General features: G+C 39.5%; 1 protein-coding gene across 11 annotated transcripts in view; it reads right to left on the reverse strand.

Moving 5' to 3' along the window:
* The window catches only part of PIGG (phosphatidylinositol glycan anchor biosynthesis class G (EMM blood group)), a 96739-nt gene that overhangs the window by 57335 nt on the left and 19969 nt on the right, over window positions 1-19435 (reverse strand). For 10 of the 11 annotated variants that reach the window (XM_083817681.1, XM_083817684.1, XM_083817686.1 and 7 more), the window contains exons 7-8: window positions 12221-12438; window positions 9242-9523 (exon numbers count right to left, since the gene is read on the reverse strand). In XM_083817681.1, the coding sequence (XP_083673807.1) occupies window positions 9242-9523; window positions 12221-12438 (500 nt within the window). Of the gene's footprint in view, window positions 1-90; window positions 5348-9241; window positions 9524-12220; window positions 12439-19435 lie in introns of those variants that run through there. The other variant, XM_083817683.1, reaches the window with a different exon arrangement.

Consider the following 19435-nt stretch of genomic DNA (forward strand, 5'->3'; position numbering starts at 1 on the left):
TGTCATCATAAAATCCGTTATAAATCTTATCCACCTATTATTTACTTCACATGTGTCTATCTAAACATGTGTCTATTTACTTCACTGAGTCTATCTAAAGCCACAAAATTTGTTGTCTGATGCCTCCATTAGTTCGATTTCTTGCTCACAGCAGCTACTCGAAGTGCTCCATCGTCATGACACGGCTAAAAAGAGAGTGTAAGGGTATGGGGAAGGTGGGACCATCTGGTTCATTCAAGTTATCAGGTCAAGGAGCTTTTCACCTTATGGGGAAGGGGAAGTAACAGGGAAAGCCATAAACACACAGAGACAGGCCCCTGATAAGTAAGCACTAAAGGAGACAGTAAAGAGGACCAAAACTCCTCAGCCGTTAATTGATGGGCCATTAAGAAACCACAGGCATACATCTGAGGAGCATGAGCTTGGACTTTGTAACAGATAAGGGGAAATGACAGCATCCGTATTACTGGTGTGAGGGGGTCTGTGGAGCTATGCAGACTTATTAAGGAACGCTTCAGGGAAGGGACAGAGCTGGGGGAGAGGGGATGCAGAGGAACAGGCTGGCAGGATGGGGAAGGTGAGAGGAGGAAAGATAAAGGGGGCCAGCCGCACACCAGCAGGCGCCATCCACCACACTGATCCAACTGACAGCCCTGCACCTCACTGTTGTGGCCTACCCTCGCTTGTCAAAGCCCCTCTTCCCGGTCTTTCTGCGCAACTTCACTCTCTGTCCCACATCTGGGCACTGCAAGGTCTCACGGCAAGCAAGGCCTTCAGCCACAAAGCTCGAGGGCCTCATGTCAGGAGCAAGAGGGTCTGGAGATTATACGGCTGCATGAGAGGGAGGTCAAAGGGACAGCGACTGAAGGGACCTCTGTGTGTGTATCTTTCCCTCTGCTGAATTTAATCCGCTGTGTTGCGAGTGTCTACATTTAATTTGCCAGAAAATTCCAAGTCCAACTAAATGTGAGTAGGAAGAAAACCATGGGAAGATTCAAAGTCTGAGCTGGGAAAGTCCTCACCTTCCTCAACTGTTTAAATAGTTTATATTAGACGAATACGGAAACTCACTTATCTGGGAGCAGGTAACAAAAAAGTGGATATAAACATACTGATAACCCTGAACATCCAGATGCAATTCCGAAGTCTCACTTACTCTTAAGACTGACTGACAGCAGCACATGTATTTGTGTTCAATATTCAAGTACATGCAACATGGAGAGGACAATAGCTACACCTGACCCAAGAAGCTTGTTAACACTACTGTGATTTTGCTTTGAGGAAAACAACTTTTGCAGAATTGAGACTGAATAAGATGTATGAGACTGAATGCAGAAGGTATAATTAAAGTTATCACCTATTCATATCACCTTCATTTATTGTGCTGTTAAAGAAATACACTAAAGTCACTGCACTTAAGAAACAAAACTAAACAAACGAACAGCAAAAAAGCTACAATCACTATAATAAAGAAAAAAAAGCCACTACAAATTTATCACAGGAATGGTAATTATCTCAAAAACAGCACAAGCTCACAATCTAAATTGATTAACATTTGAAATTTCTTTGGTGCCCTACAGATTACTCCTTTTTGTTTAGTCCTCTGCTTTGCCAATCACGAACCATAAACCACATTTTGGAACAAAAAGACCAGGTAGAATTGTAGTCAGTGCAGAGACTAAAGACCATGAAATTCACAAAGACTAATACATGAAGAATACATCACTGAACTGTGGAAAGCTTAAACTCCAACGCTGACCTTAAAGGTTTTGGCTGACACTAAATGGTGACAGCGCGCATAAGCATCATCTGCTTGCAGAGACAAAGGAATGTGAGATTCTCAACAAATGAGAATACAATACAATTTCTTGTATGTCTTCAAATGTCTTCAGTACAATTCGTCTCCTTTATGAGACATAAAATCTACATAAGGATTGCTCTCTTGTATCAGTTGGTTGTCAGCACTGACAGGAAAATAAGTTCATTGGGCTGAACAGTAGGTTCATTAACTGAAAAAATGATTATCAATGGGGAACATGCAACAACCTCATAAAAATGGTGGCATTAGTGTGAAATATCCCCATGTTAGAAGTTCATATTTCATGCCTGCTTGTCTGACTAACAATTCCGGTGAAGATAACAAAATTTACTCCTCCGTTCACTTCAAAGGGTTAAGTCCAATGGCATTTATTGATAAGCCACATTTCAGACCAGAGTTATTCACTCGAGCAAATCTATGCAAGATGAAAAATTATGCAGCAAATTATAATCTCCTGGGCCTTCATGGTCTAAGAAATACTGAAAATAGCTTCATCAAGGTTTTCTAAATTTACTGGTAATCCCTCATATGAGCTGTGTCATATTAGGAATGTTATCATCACAGTTTTTTATGCAGCCTGACCTTAGATTACTTGGATTGTTCTTAGTTTTCAGACCTGTTTTATAGGCACAAAACTGTTGCTCCTACTCTATCCACTGCTCTGACTTCCTAGCTGCTGAGCACCTCCAGTACTCAAGAACCCAGTAGGCACTCCAGATACTAAAAAACCTGTAGGACTTGCACAACTATCTTGACACACAAATTTAGCACAGTATCTTTGATTTATGAGATTTGTATATGCCAGACTTTAAATTTAAACCTCTAATTTGCCATGCCTGGGTAGCTTTAATATTTGGTACACAAGCAGTAGTAATTAAATAATACAGAAACAGATCTGTTTGCCAGATCTCTGACATCTTTTACTTGCTTGCACAGTTGTGAATAAACAAACAATAGAATCTATGTACCCCTGCCCATGAAAATTACATTTTCTTCACTTTGAGATAAAACATCCTGCACCTTATCTTCCAAGTCCAATTCCAGTTATGGCCCTTCCGTCCAGCTGAAAGTGAAGCTCTTTTTCACAAAAATTAATCATCCATATTTAATGCCTAGGGAATTATACAATCAACCTGGTCTAGTGGGAGGTGTCCCTTCCAATGGCTGGCAGTTTGGAATTAGATGGTCTTTCAGGTCTTTTCCAACCCAAACCATTCTTTGATTCTATGATTTTATGTGGAACATTTTGTTTTTCATGCCCAACTATCACCTAAAATTTAAATACTTCTCATTCGGTTCACTTCTGATACTTAAGCTCCCTACATCAAATCTTGATTTCCAATAATGCTAACTTCCTTACAATAAAATATTACAAATCAATTTTGCTCCTCGCACATTTACACAGCAGTTTGGGATCATTTTCGAGAGCTACCCAGTCACCTGGGTCTAATCACCTTTATTTCTTCCCACCAAATCAAAAAAAGTAAATATTTTTAGGTTCAATTGAATAAAATATTTTTACCATTCAGGTCAGTAAGGAATACTGCACCAAAGAGGAAAAAATATTTTAAAATGAATAGAGTATTTCAAAATAAAAAGGGGGCCTTTTGTTTAAATAATAAAAAAAAAACCACTACAATTGTGCACAATGAAGCTTCTCAAAAACTGCATTTGAAAATATTTAGCTTACAGATTCTATTATCAAAAAAACTACTGATTCTGATTTCTATCAGAAATAGGAAAAAAACTGCAACTAGTAGTAGTAGTGAATACTGTACTTAAGAACTGGCATGCAATTAGAATGAAGCTATGAACAAGAAGTTAACATTTTTGAATATCTTCTGGAAATCATAAAGGGCTGCAGAACTATTTAAAACCTGAAGTGCCATTAAAAGAAGGGACTGGTGCTGCTAGAAACATAGTAATCAGAACCTATAAATAACAGTCAGGAAGCAGATGCTAACACTGCCTGCACTGGTCTTCAGAAAATTCACGAACTTGGTAATCAGCTTCTATATACAGTCACAGTAGGAAAAAAAAAAAAAAAAAGGCATTACAAATGAGAAGCACTTGAAAGAAATCTTTAGATGTGAACGGAAACAATTTAAAGAAAAAAAAAACTGAAGTCATTAAAAGGAGAGCTTATCTTAATTACTTTTAAAATACCTGCATTTTATCATATAGCATAAGCTTAGAGAATTTAGCTTTTAGATTTTTTAACTGGCAAGATTCAGAATTCTTCTCCTGACATCAGAAAAGCAGGATTTCAGAGCTCTTTCAGATGTGGAGCACATATGCGGACTATGGAGAAGCACAGGTCACGGGCACTTGGATTCAGACTTTAGTGTAATAGCACTCCTAATTTTAACAGCAGGCACTTTAAGATCAACAGAGTATATACAATCAGTTTCTCCCCCGAAGTCTAAGTGTTCTGCTGGAAAAGGGGATAGAATCGATAGAATCGGGGACACAACTGTGTGCATATTTTACTGCTTGTGCTTCAGTTACCAGTAAATAATCTTTCACACCCACAATGCAGGCAACACCAAACTGTTCTCTGCTCCCTTTCACATTTTCCAGGCTCTATCTTCATATAAGCAGCTACCGGCAAGAAGCCACAATATCCTTCTGCAACAGCCCTGAGACTGGTGAAAATGTAAATCCAATCCAGGTCACTGCTTTTACATGTCAGGAATGGAGGCACTAACTGAACGTGCAACATATTTCAGGCTTGCTCTGGAACTTGAACAGGAACAGCAAAGCTTATTTGACTACAAGATGAGATATGGATCCACCAATCCAGTCATTTATGGAGTAGGATGAAGATGGTTTGATGAAAATGGATTTCTACAGGTTTGGATACGAAGTCACGTCTGCTTCGTAAGACATACTCCAGCTTCCCACATCTTCAAATATGCCTCGAGTACAGGAATAGAGACACAGCACCAGAATCGAGAATCCAGTACTTTTCACTTGTAGCAACCCCAACTTTTGGAGGGGGTGGCGAGTGAGGTAGACTTTGGATTGCTGAAAACGTCCTCGTTCATGTATTATCAACTTGAAGCAGCTGATCTGATCATCTGCTGGTATGCTCTGACCTCCCAGCTGGGTAAAGCTCCAGAATATATTTCTGATTCATGATGCACCAATTTCATACATTCCCCCTTCTTTCCAGTTCAAGCAGGAAACACTTGAATTGATAACTGTCCCATTACAGCTAAATGGAGATATTTTCCAAGGTGACATAAAAATAAGCATTGTCGTGTCCAAGAGACACTATCTGATCGCTTTCCTAAAATGACAGAGGTGTTACTGCCTGTGACACAAAACTGCATGAGTAAATAAAGATTTTTTTCCGCATTTCTTACATTCCAGATGGGTCTCAATAGCTGGTACCAAAGAGGAAAAACCAACACATTGCTGCTGAAACATCTTTCTTCAAGCAACGGGGAACTGGGTTTATAGTGCTACATCAAGTGGGGAGAATGCTCTAACTGCTGTGGCCTCTTATAAGCAGAACGTGGGGTGCTGTAGACAAAGATACAAAACTGGGTATGATCATAGAATCATTATGGTTGGAAAGGACCTCCAAGATGGCCCAACCATCCCCTACCACCAACGTCACCCACTAAACCATGTCCCTAAACACCACGTCCAACCTTTCCTTGAACACCCCCAGGGACGGTGACTCCACCATCTCCCTGGACAACCCGTCCCAGTGCCTGACTGCTCTTTCTGAGAAGAAATGTCTCCTCATTCTCACCCTGAACCTCCCCTGGCACAACCTGATGCCATCCCCTCTAATCCTATACAGGATGTCATTTCTAAACAGTCTATTTTTGCTCAATTTGTTCTCAAAGGCAAATGTGCAGAAAAAGCAGGGGCAGGAAAGGAAAAAAAAAATGAAATAGAATAGATAGATAAACACTTCTCACATATACTCTTGGCTGCATTTCCTAGGCATAGCTGACTAGGTGGAATCATCAGAAATGGCCAACAGTTTATGGTTACGGAAGTTCCTCACAATGATTGAATCTAAAAGTGGAACAGCATAGATTATGTGTGTGCTTCTTTTAATGTCTTCCTTGATGGAATTATCTGCATCCATCAGGGAGGCAGCAATTAATTCATATCATAAGGAAAGCCATTTCGCCCAACTCGAAGTTTTGAACACTAGGAGACATTTTGCAATTGCTGCTGTGATCACTGTTAGAGTAGCTGTATTAGCAATACATAAGCCACCTGCAGGAAGTTGTTCACACCAGCAGCTGCCTCTCACCAAGGATGCATGCAAGGATGTAAAAGTGACAAGAACAGGTGGGAATGAAACCCCTAGACTCAGGCCAAACTAAAAAGGCAGACCCCATACCTGTAAAACAATACATGGTAACAGCCTGTTCTAAACTTAGCACTCAGAGAAAAAATTAATGTTGGGGGAGGAAAAAAGACTGAAGCTCTAACCTTTGATCCAGATTTACTGAAGCACAACCACAACCTGGGAAGCCCCCAAAAATCTGGGCCAAAGCCCACTCAAAGGAGGACTCAATGAGCTCGCTGCAGCTTCCTGGGCAAGAGCAGATACCAAAAGGCCAACAGAGGTGAAAGATTTGCACTATGTTCACACACTCTTTCTTTGATAAGCTCAGTGTGTTGCTAGTTCGGGCACCAGAATTTGGATGCATGAAGCTGGAGGGCTCTCTCTGGTGTTGAGTCTGCAGTTCATGGGTGCTTTTTTTTTCAATGAGGTGCTCTACTCAGAGAGAAACCAGACGGTTCCCCAAAAGAGAAAAAGCAGGAGTGGGAAATGTAACAGAAATACAAAACACCCAGCCAGGACACTGCCTTCTTCAGCAAGCAGTTAGCAATGGCCGCTATCTGTCAACTTCCAAGTACACATTTGGAATGGTTGGCTGATAGACAATCAGTGATCAGAAAAACAAAACTCCCCAAGAAAATACAAGCCTTTGCCTATCACAAGACAAAACACAATTCAAACCCAACCACATAAAACGTCATCCCATATGAAGAATAATGAGTAAATCACTGGGGAAAGAAAAAAAAAAAAAAAAACAACACAGGGGAGACCAGATCAAACTGCCTAAAGGCAGAACACTCAGAAAGGAATCATCAGAAATACAGACAAACAATACAGGGCTAACAGCCCTTGAGTTCTTGAGTTCAGCCTCATCTCAAAGCAAAAACATAAATTAATTAATTAATCAATTTTAAAAATTTAAAAAATAAAAAATAAAAAATGAACCAAAATGAAGGAATGACAAATGAAAAGGAGCTGCCCTATTAAAGAGTTAAAAGGCTTTCCCTGAGGAAATACTGAACAAAAACTTTGAAACACATCTTAAGCAGAGGCTGGTTTATAACAACTTTGCACGGTACTTCCAGCCCACACGCTGTACGTTGAGTATGAAGGAAGGGTACACTGAGTATGAAGGAAGGAACATGCACAAAAATGAGAAGACAGAAGGTCTCCAGGCATCTGCGCTAAAGGCACAGGCAGAGAGCAAGCCTCCATGTAGCTTAACACTTTAAAGTAAGGAACGTGATGCTTTGCATCAACCCCTATTCTATAGAGGCTTCAAGCTCTGATCCTAGACATGCAAGAAAAGTATCTACTCATTTTGTCAACTGACCTCATGGATAGGTGTAATAGTCAGAAGTGCAGTACTTATGTTTGAAGGCTAGTCTTTTATCTTTAATGAGACTAAAGATAAGTGCCCATTAATGCCCATTACTCCTACAGTGGTGGGTGTCACAAAGGATTAACTCATCTCTTGGCATGTAAGGAAGATTTCAGGTCAAAAACACACTGAGTTGCTCTGAGACTATCATTGTAGAGGACAAAGCTAAAATCCACTGTCATCGTTCTCAACCCAATTGAAGTAGAATTGTCTGTAAATTATATGTAGGTCTAGAGCATCATCACTTACTGTTGTTAAAATCGGAAAAAAATATTAAGATGAAAAATGTGCTTGTTTCCCATGGTTACTTGGTTTTGTTTACTATTTTTTTCCTTTTTTTAATATTTTTATTTACTTTTTATTTGCTATAAAGTATTTTAAATATATATGTAATTCTTACTATTTTCCTTTGTTTACTACTGCATAGAAGTAAATCTTAAGATTCTACGCAATACACTGCATCATTAATTATGATTTCAAGGCCATATTCTTTTACATTCTACAAATAAGAATTTCTACCTCATTTATGCTTAAATAAATAAAGGCTCTAAGTAGTACAACTCAGAAAAGGCTGAAGTGAACTGAGTCCATTTAAACACCAATGCATCCCTAAGTACTAACAGTGTTAAACTGTAAAACTACATGTCTTATTCGGCAGATTTGCCCATTCACATTGATTAATTTTTCTTTCTTCTTTCATTTGCCCTTAAAAATAATCCACAATAGCATCACTAGGTTTTGTAACAAAACATTAAACCTAGTTTGACACAAAATTTTCAGTACCAAAAGCAAACTGTGATCTACACTTAGAAAGACTGTTCTGCTAGCAGTTATGCTTGAGATGAAACTTCTTTCCCTGATATCATTAAGCAGAAGTGGTAGCTGACTTTTTACACTGCTTTAGCCTAAATGATCAACATACACACATAAATCTTATGTTACCAATAAACATAAGCATGAAACAACACGATCTATTCAAACTCCTTTTTCAATCACTTTTAATACACTAGAATGAATTGCACCAAAGAAAACTGAAATGGAGGTGAGCTGCCTTCGGGAGAAAATGGCATTACTTTTAGTCCAAGGCTTCTCTCAGAAAAACAGTATTTCCAAGAAGGAATGACACAAATTCAGAAATTACAGAAACAAAATGATAAAGTATAACTGGTATAGCTTTAATAATAAACATTAGCAGCCTTACTCAAAACAATTTAAATATATAGTTAAGCTCAGGAATTCCAGCGTATAGTTCCACTGACTGCAATGTTAACCTCTGCTCAGTAGTGACTTTTCTCAATTCCATTGAGCAGAGCTGTTATTACACAGTTCTGCAAGTCAAAAAGTCTGCTTTTTAGCTTGAAAAAGTGTTACTGCAAAATATCATACATCTTGCATTAATTGCAGCTGTGAAACATCACTGTGTAACAGCATAAAATTAGTACACAGAACTGTTTCTAACCTCAAATTCAACTGTAAAATAATGTACACTAATTAGAACATTTCTTAAAGTAATTTGAAAATAAGCACTCTTATGATTTTCTTTACAGGAATCTGTTATCATGCCACAATGAACATACCACATTTCAACACTAATTTTAAATTATACTAATTACATTACAAATTACAGTTCCTTTAAGCACACACACAAAACCTTTACAAAACTTTATTACAAAGTATGCCATGAAGAGCAAAACATTTTGAACCATAATTAAATGCACAGTCTCACCTTCACTGGAAGTCTGGAATTCTCAAGGATCTTTCCAATGGCAGATAAAATACCACACATGAGTGCAGAAATCAGCATCATCACTCCAAGTGCTGTTAACCAGGACATACTGCAGAAATAGCATAAACTTTCTGCTGATGTGCATACAATGACGTGAACCGCACACAGCACCAGACACATCAAGTAAAAGAGCAGAGAGAAGAGCGAAGGGGAGAGCGGCACTTCGAATTCTGCCCGGCTGCTCAGAGCTTTTGGAACACTGAGCAAAAGCAGCAGCAGAACCTAGGGAAAAAAATAAAACAGAGAATTAACACTTAAAGAATCAGGATTAGCCAAAGCATGCAGTGAGAATTCACACAAAAATCATACTGGTGTCATCCATGTCACTCTGGTATGATCTAGTATGATCACTTGATCTAAAAAACACTGTGAAACAATACACTGGATGGTTTGACTTGCGTAAGTTATCACCATATAAAGAGGAGAAAAAAAGATTGTGTTTTCATTTATTGATTTCAGGGCTTGGACGCATGATTCATCGGGGTTTAATATATTACCATACGCCTCCTGACTTGCTGTAACTGACCATCTGCATGATCTTCATTCACTGTAAGAGTTTTAACTCTCTACAAAATTAAGTGTTTTAACTCTCAATACTGAAATAGCTCCTAAGCAAACAAATTCGACTCATTTATAACTCGTAAATAAAAAGTTAACTGCATGCTCTACCAAAGGCCATTTATCTCACAAGTTATAGATTTCTTGCTGAGTTAAATAGCTTCCCAGGCCAGGGAAAGTTCTCATGCTATCACATAAGTGTATGCTGTTTTTCAAGCTTATGAATTCTGGTATTTAGTTTTGTCCCTCTCCTTGTCTTAATTCGATTTACCAGCTTCACTTCTGCTTTGCTATAACCCGCACACAGACGAAGCAGAATGTCAGATTTCCTCTCAGGCAACTGTAGCAGTGGAGTTAATTTGAGTAATTTCTGCTACCCATGAACAAATAAAGAAAAATTCAGCCACACACTAAGACATTTTGCAAGGGACACAGATGGGCTAAAGAGAGCTCAGTATGCTTGTTGTAGGGCATGATTAAAACAAATTTTAAAAAAGGAGTTATATCCGAGCACTGCCAACCTATAATCTTTCACTTGTGAAGACCTCTACCTAAAACTTACCCATCCATACAGCAAGATATAGTAAAATACATCAAACTAATTGCAATGCATTGCAGTAGTCCATTGTTATTCATATTATACTTTTCACAATTCACTCAGTTATGAAAGCACGAGGTTTCACACTACCATACTGGCTCATTTTTTGCTTTTTAACACAGGACTTAGAACAAAGCACTTAAAATACTAAAATGCTCAAATTGTAGTTACCTATAAATCTAAATTTAATTCTCCGAGAAAATACAGTTATTAGTTCATGTTCCAGAGGTATTCTCCTCACAAGATGAATAGCATTTATAGAATCATGTAGCTTGTAGTCACCTGTGAGATTCCCTGCCTTTATTTCTATGGTTGAGGGTGGAAAATACATATAAAACTAAACAATTTTAGAAAGCACGGCAGTTTCTTGAGTGTTGCACTGGGAAAAAAAATAAATCCAGATGTTTTGTACAGTCTTCTAGTGACACTGTGCAAGCTCTTGTTAACCACACTTTCAAAGCTAATTAGTAGCTGCACGTTTCTGTTGATAAAGGCCCATTGACTAAAATACCTGAGATCTGTTTTGTTGAAAAAGTAAATACCAACAACGGCATTCCAGAAAAAAACAGAATTCCAGTGCTTCAGGTACAAACTGTCAGGAGTTTGAATCCTTAGGTTCCCAAAACAAAGGAACAAGAAAGGACTATAAGCACTTCAGTTTCATCGCGGGCACTGTCCATCTCCAGATTTGCTATCTGTAGGCTGGTAACAGAACCTACCATCTCGTCTCCTACAGGGACTGAGGAACTGACTCCTGAGAAGTGGTCAGCAGAATGATAAAGCACACCAAGCAGTCCATCAGAAAGCCATTTCCAATGTGTTCTGTACACAGAGAACAAGGCGTAGATGATGAGGCCTTGCATGCAGCCCACAAGGACTGAGGAAACTCAAAACAGCTGCTCATCTACTGACCATTCCAGGCACTGAACAGAACCGCAGGTGCAGCTATTGTATAGCCTTGCAGCTTACAGCACTGCTCACAGGCTAGGACTAAATCAAGACGGTAGTGGGTATTTCCATCCTAGGGAACAATGCTTTTTCTCACAAAAGTTGACAGTGATGTTATCTGAAAGGTAGGTGCAAGTTTCTGTACATAAAGTTCAGTATGCAGGCATGGTATCCCCTCAGCATTCTTCCCAAAGCATTACACTGCGGTATTTGAGATTTCCAACACTTGAGATTTCCCCAAAATATCAATTGCAAATAACCTCTTAAAATTCCAGACGTGGGATATCTTATCTTTATTCCGTAGTGTGATATGGAATGGTGACCCAGCACCTTTCAGCAAGTACCTATTTTGGGGCTCTAGGCCTGTCAGTAAAAAGAGTAATTCTTGGAATGGTTAAAAAAAAAAAAAAAAAAAACAAACAGCCACACAGGGTCTCGCTTGTTCTCAATAGCTGTAATTGTTGTTAGATAAAGAGGAAAAAATAGGAATTTACTTGCAGATGTTTTTTGTTTTAATGCAGGAAATCTCCTTAAAGAATAGAAGGCTAACTGATATGGGAGTAATGTAAGTTGTAGCACATCTACATATTTACTACACCTATTTACACCAATACATAACCACCTTATATCAAAAGCTCTCTTGAATAATTTTAAACGCTAAGTTATTCTTTAAAAATAATATTATGCTCATCCTTCAAATACAATCAGTAAACCCTAGAAGAGTTAATTCTGAAGAATATACACTAAGTAGTCAAAAAATAGGAACCTTCATGTCTTGCACTTAGCTTCTTTCCCAGAAAGATGTATTTTCATACCTCCATAATGATAACAGTCCCCACCATCATCGAATACATGTCATATTGTGCCACTTGTTTGCTTAGTGAAGAACTCAAAGTCTTCAGAGCCTCCAAATATTGCTTCAGGACCTTTTTGCCAAGATTCATGAGTATTTCTGAATTATTCCCCTCTAAGTACAGTTTGATCCAGTTACCATGGGATTTCTCTGCTATCTTAAATTGCTCATATCCAGGATCTAATGGGAAAAAACAAACAAACAAACAAAAAAACAAAACACAGGTAAGAGGATCCATGAACAAAGGAGGATAATAGGAAACCTAATCATACTTTTGTACTTTCTTGTATGATCTGAAGAAAACTTGCTATAGGAGTTGAAACTTCTTTCATACACAGAAAGTTACATTATCTTCCTGCAGCAAGGCCATAATGAGACAGTAACTCAGAATAAAACCAATTAATCCCTAATCAGATAGAACGTCAAGGCCTCTAAATGTGACAAATGTATTAAAATAGCCATTTACTTTTACAAAAGGTTTCCAGAATAAACGTATCCAAATGCTTTAAATCCTGAAAAAGCCATGTTTCCCACTGGAACCGCTCATTATCCAGACTGTATTGCACAAGCCAAGTGGGAAATCACCAAACTGCTGATCTCTGGAGAAAATATCGAAGGACATCCACACAACATATTAGGAGCCCTGATTTTGCTACAAAGATAATGAGAATCAGTTGGTAACACAAACAGAAACACAAAATAAGCCAAATTTTGAAACAGTAATAGAAAAGTTAACAGCTGAAGTGCGCAGTTTGTCTTCAGGCATTTGGATTACAAAGCTGGTGCAAAAGCAATGCTCTCCAGTGAAATTCAGTATTTTGGCTATATTGTAAGGGTTGACTACAGTCAAACCTATTAAAAAAAAAAAAAAAAGAAAACCTCGTGCTGCCACCAACCTACAGTAGCAAGAGGCTTGCAGTAGAAGGTGCTTTCATGATGTCCTATCCACATATAAAGGAATTCTGACCAGAAAAAAAACCTAGTGGGAGCGTTAGGTGGAGGGGAGTGACGACACCAACTCTTACCTTACAGTAAGTGTTCTGGTTGATACATGACAGAGGTTGGGTGTGGAAGGACTATGATACAAGTCAATTCAAAGGATACAAAAGAGGACTCTACTATTTTTCTCTACTAATGTTGATTTTCATTGTCAACTCTCCCTTTAGCTAAACATCAACACAAAAAGCTACAGCACACAAAGAATGAGCCGTAGCATTTTTACTTCCCAAAAAGATTTATTCAGCTATGACAATAACCAGATTGTGCAGGCATACACAGAAGAGACATCAATTTGTGGAAAAAAAATAGAATAATTTATCATTATAAGCATAAAGGTTAAAAAAAAAATTAAACTCTGACAAAATCATTAGTTTGGGTCGTACATCCACTTCATGAGTATTCTATTCACTTCATGTAAGTTTAATTTCAAGAGCATGTATTAGCAACACAGCAAATTAGATCAGTTGCTGTATTTTATTGTGAACGTTGACAGCAGTATTGTTTCTAAAAGCACTTAAAAGCATGCTTTCCTTTTTCATTTTATAGATGCATCATCCCATACTCCAGTATGCCATGTGGTATTTAAAAATCAGTCACTGAGTAGAGTATGTAATCACAACATAAACTTAATCAACAACAGAAGGAATTTCTGTTTTACTGGACATTATGCTGCGTGAGCATTCACATGCATCTGCATTTTTTGCTAGAAATAAATGTTTAGTTTCCCTTTACATCAAATAACTATCATAAAATACCCCAAGTTGGAAGGGATCTGAGGATCAAGGACAAGGATCACTGAGTCCAAATTACAGCTCCACACAGGATACTTATTATTTCCATGCTATTTCACTCTAAAGTTAATAACTTAAGGGTAAAATGGCCAACTTGGAAATTGTTATACAAAAACATCACCCTCTTATCTTGAAATCCTTAACTTCTTAGCTAAAAGTAGGGTAAAAGATTTGCTGTGCAGTTTCAGAAGCCAAGAGTTAAAGCAGTGACTGAAGTAAGTTTGGTGTCACAAAGACTTAAATTACAGCTAGTTTTTACTCCTGATAGATCAACAATGGATCAGATTTGGTAGAAACCATTATGCCGTTTGTGAGACCTTTTCAGCAAAAGAAGGTGTACATTATTAAATTCAGACACATTTTTCATTTTATTTCGAGTAAGTGAAGGTGAATGCAGTATTTCTTCTCACAATTCGTGTGCAGTTATGAAGGAATTGTGTTTAAGGTTTGTAAGTCTCTTATCACTACAAAACAGTGATCTACTACAGGCTGAATCAACATGAGAATTTTACAAAGTAACATTTAACTCAGAATGTCACGTCTTCTTTTCTACAACTTCTAACCTATTAACGCACTTTTTAGTAAGGCTTTTGATAGTATCCTTCTGGACAGATTGCTCTACTGTGAGATGAACAGGTTCACATTATGCTGGGTGATGAACTGGCTGATCAGCAAAGCTCAGTGGGTCGTAGTGGATGGGGCAACATCTGTCTGGCAGTCACTAGCAATGTTCCCCACGGCTCAGTTCCAGGGCAGGCTCTGCACAATATTTTTATTAATGATGTGGATGAAGGAGTTGTCAGCGAGTCTGCTGACAGTACTAAACAGGGAGGTGCTGTTAACTCTTCAGACGGACAAGAGGACTTGCAGAGGCATGTAGATACACTGAAGCACTGGGCAATCATGAGTGTGATGTTCAACAAAGGAAAATGCACCTGCAACGGAGCAATGCCAGGCACAAACTGGGAGACAAGCACCTGGAGAGCAGCTCAGCAGAAAGGGATCCAGGGGTGCAGGTGACAGCAGGCTCAGCGTGAGCCAGCAGAGTGCCCTGGCAGACAAGAGGGCAAACTGCATTTTGGGGTGTGTTAAACACAGCATTGCCAGACAGTGTCTGAAGAGGTGATGCTCCCACTACATTTAGTGTTTGTACAGTCTCACCTTTAACACTGTATACATTTGGGGGCTCCACAATGTGAAAAGGATGTTAATGTCTTGGAATGCATCCAGAGGAGGGCAACAAAGCTAGTAAAAGGGCTGGCAGAGGTCTTGTGAGGGGAGGCTGAGGACACTTGGGCTGTCCAGCCTAGAGAAAAGGAGGCCAAGAGGCGACCTCATGGCTCTCTGCAGCTCCCTGAGGAGGGGAAGCGCAGAGGCAGGTGCTGGTCTCTGCTCCCTGGACACTGATGTCAGGACAGGAGGGAACGGCACAAATCTGCGCCAGAACAGGTTCAGACCGGGCATTAGGAAGAAGTTCTGTACCGTGAGTGTAGGCAAACGCTGGAACAGGCTTTCTAGCGAGGTGGCTGGTGCCCCATGCCTGTTGGTCAGGCAGCTGGGCCTGATGATCTCTGATCCTATTATGCAGGAGGCTTACAGGTATTTGCTGGTGAGTACAATTCAACCACCAGCAAGCACTTGTGTATCAAGACAGCTGCCAGCGTGCAACTGAGACTTTCCTACCATTCACTGCTCTTGAACAGTGGATTCCCTAGGAAGTTCCTCATCCAGTATTAGAAATTCAAAAACTCTTATTTCAAATAAAAAAGTTAAATATTCATAACTCTGAGGAAATCCAGAAATCCAGAAAGGATCATCTAAAATGAGCTTTAATTAAACTGAGATTTGACGTGACGCTATTTTATTACACAGAACATTGAAACTTGTTCAAGTTGTATTTTGAAATCTAAATAAATTCTTCCTACATCTTGTTCCTGCTTCAATCCCTTTTCAGGTTTTTTTGCCCCATCTCCCTCTTTCTTCCTTTTAGCATTTTTTCCCCCCATCTCATTTACCTCTCTCCAAGCTACTGCCTACCAAACACATTCTATCCATATTGCCAAAGATAACTGTTTTAGTCTAACTGCATTTACATTTTTGAAATACATTAAGGGAATGATAACAGAAACTTGCAGAGAGAAATGAGGGACTGGACACTTTTCTCTGAGAGCTCCAATGTGTTCAGTGGCACACCTGTATGCAGTTAAGTATAAAACAAGGAAGGCCATAGATTCTGCACTGTTGAATAAACCTTTTGGTAACTGGTGGATAACATTTGCAGGTCAGTCTTGCATGGCATACACACAAGAGAAGCTAAACGTGAGGCCAAATCCAAACCAAGCTTGCCCTGCTACAGGTTTCCCCAAGCACCGGGAATAGATTGCTTGCACAGAATTATACCAGCATTTTCTGCCTCAGCCTTCTTCCAAAGCTATCACAGCAAACGGCTCTGCTTCCCAAGCATATGGTTCATAACAGTTTCATTTAGTTACAATCACAAGCAGCAATCATCTAAAAAAACCTGATAAATACACAAAAGGAATGTATCACGTAGAAATGACTCCTCCAGTTTCAGTATATAAATCTCTCAGAAACACCAAATTATTTCATTCAATACATACACCTAATGCAAGTTTAGTATTACTTCCAAACTAAAAAGTGGACATTCATTTTAGTAACATCCAGCTTGCACTCAAAAAGTGTCAAAAAAGTGTCTTTTACAGAAACAAGACTAGTTCATCATTCAGACGAATGTTCTGAAGTTCTGAACAGGAAGGAAGCAGTACTAGCTAACTACAGTTGACTGCCTTACAGTGATGTTTGAACACATTAAGAAACCCAAAGTGCTTTTCTAGGTGCAGTGAGAACAATAAATCACTGGAACAACCTCACCAGTGATGTGGTAGAATCTGGAGGTTTTCAAGATGTAATTGGACGTGTAAGCTCCTTTTTCCCACGAGAGATTGGGCCTGATAATGTTTTGAGAACACTTCCAACCTGGGCTGTTCTATGATTCTATAAATAATTTTTAATTTTTTTTTAAAGGCAGCAAGACTTAGACCATCCCTACAAGTATCGGTCCCTTTAAACTGCAGCTCCACTCATAGCAGTTTTACTTTGCATTCAACTGAAGTTTCACAATCTACCAATTGTTACTAATTGAGAATCTGAATGAGAACGTTTCAACCTGCAGTTGGCAAATGAGCTAGATGTCTAATTGGGTTTCTTCCAGGGATTTCTTACCTTCACAAAACAGCACACTTCATCTACGGAATTCAGAAACGGTATGGCCCAAGACTTGTCAGCACAACTCTGATGAGTGTGCAGATGATCCACAAGTAAGAGCCAAAGGCTTAGAGCAGGGCGAGCTAGAACATATTGTTCACAACCTTGCCCGGTCAGGTCTTGAATGTCTGCAAGTACTGAAACTCCACAAACTCTCTGGACAACTCATTCCAGTGTTTTATTTCCCTTACAGAAAAAAGTTTCCTTCATTTAAACAAACATTCCCATATTTCAATTTATGTCCTCTGCCTCTTAGCCATTTGCCAGGCATCACCAAGCACAGTCTGGTTCAACCTTCTTTTTCCCTTCTATCAGGTATTATGTACATTGATAAGGTCCCTGCTGAGTCTTCTCTCCAAGCACCCTCAGTCTCTCTCCTTGTATAACAAATGTTCCAACCCTTTCATCACCTGCATGGCCATTCACTGTGCTCACTACACCATATCCATGTCTTCCTTACACGAGGAAGCCCAGAATGAGGCCCAGGACCACACATCATCTCACCATAACTGAGAAAAGATAAAGGACTGACCTGCTAATGACTGCCTTCCTAATGAAACCCTGTATGCCACTGGCTTTCTTTCCACAAGGATGTATTACTGCTTTATGTTCAGCTTGATATCCTACAGGACCCTTTGACTTTCTCCACCAAGCTGCTCTCCAGCCAGTAAGCACACAACCTGTACTGTCGACTCGTCTCTGACATTCCTCTTTGCTGAACTTCACGCAGTTCCTGTCAGTCTGTTTCTCCAGTCTGTTTTAATGGCAGCAAGCCCACCTGGTGCATTATTCTCCTAGTTCTGTATCATCTCCAAACTTGCTGAGGGGTGCGCTCTTGCATCCTCCAGGTCTTTAAGAAGATGTTAAACAGTACTGGCCCCAGTGTCAACCCCTGGGGCCTGCCCCTACGGACTTGCACCAGCTGGGCTTTGTCACTGATCACAACCCCCATGCCTGGCAGTTCAGCCACGTCTCAGTCCATTGCATTTACCAGTCATTTATCTAATCTACACCATATCAGTTTGTCTTTGAGTATGTTACAGGAGACAAACACATTAGCAAAACTTTTAACAAGCTGAAGAACATGCAATTCTCTCCACTTAACCATCAAACCAGATAACTTGTTGTAGAAAGAAGGTTCCAGTTGGATGAAGCACCATTTCCACTCCATAAATCCATAAATCTACTCCCAATCACCTTCTTATCCTTCATAAATTTGGAATTGCTTTCCAGGAATATTTGTTCCATCATTTTCCCTAGGATCAAGGTAAAACTGACTAGCCTGTAGTTCACTGGATTCTCCTGCTTGTTGTTCCTGAACTTGGGAGCGACATTTGCTTTATTCCAGTCTTCAGGAAGTTCCCCTTATCACCAAAGCCTGTCAAAGATTTTCAAGAATGCTTTGCAATGACACTGCCTGGTTCCTTCAGCACTGTGGCTGTATCTCATCAGGCCCCACAGACTTTTATATATTCAGTTTGTTTAAATATTTCCTACCTTGGTTCTCCTCCCCTAAGGGGAGGTTTTCCTTGTTCCACGCTTTCCCACAGGTCTCAGAAGCTTATTATTCCTGAAGCCTGGGTCTTACCAGTAAAGGCTGAGGCAAAAAAGGCATTGACTACCTCAGCCTTTTCCATGTCCTTTATCATCAGCACCACTACCCACCAAGCACTAGGCCCACATTCTCCCAGGTCTTTCTTTTGCTACTAATGTACTTGTGGAAGCACTTATTGCTTCCCTCTCCAGTAGACTCCAGATAGGCTTTGACATTCCTAATCTCATTCCTGCATATTCAGACAACGCGTATAATGTTCCCAGACTACCCAACCCTCCTGCTTCTTATGTGTTTCTTTTTCATATCCAAGTTTCATATCCATCCACACATGCCTCCTGCCACCTCTGTTTGATTTGCTCCATGTGGAGATTTCCTCCAGATGGTGACATTGCTTTTCAGCTTGGAAGAGGTGATCCTTGAAGGAGGAAAAAAAAATACAATAACCAGAGCTTCTGAAGCCTCCTCCTCTTCAGAACTGTATTCCATGGCATTCCTTCAGGTAGATCCCTGAGCAAGTCTGCTCTCCGAAGTCTAGGGTTGTGATCCT

The sequence above is a fragment of the Anser anser genome, assembly GCF_964211835.1.
Source record: "Anser anser genome assembly, chromosome: Z".
Lineage (NCBI taxonomy): Eukaryota > Metazoa > Chordata > Aves > Anseriformes > Anatidae > Anser > Anser anser.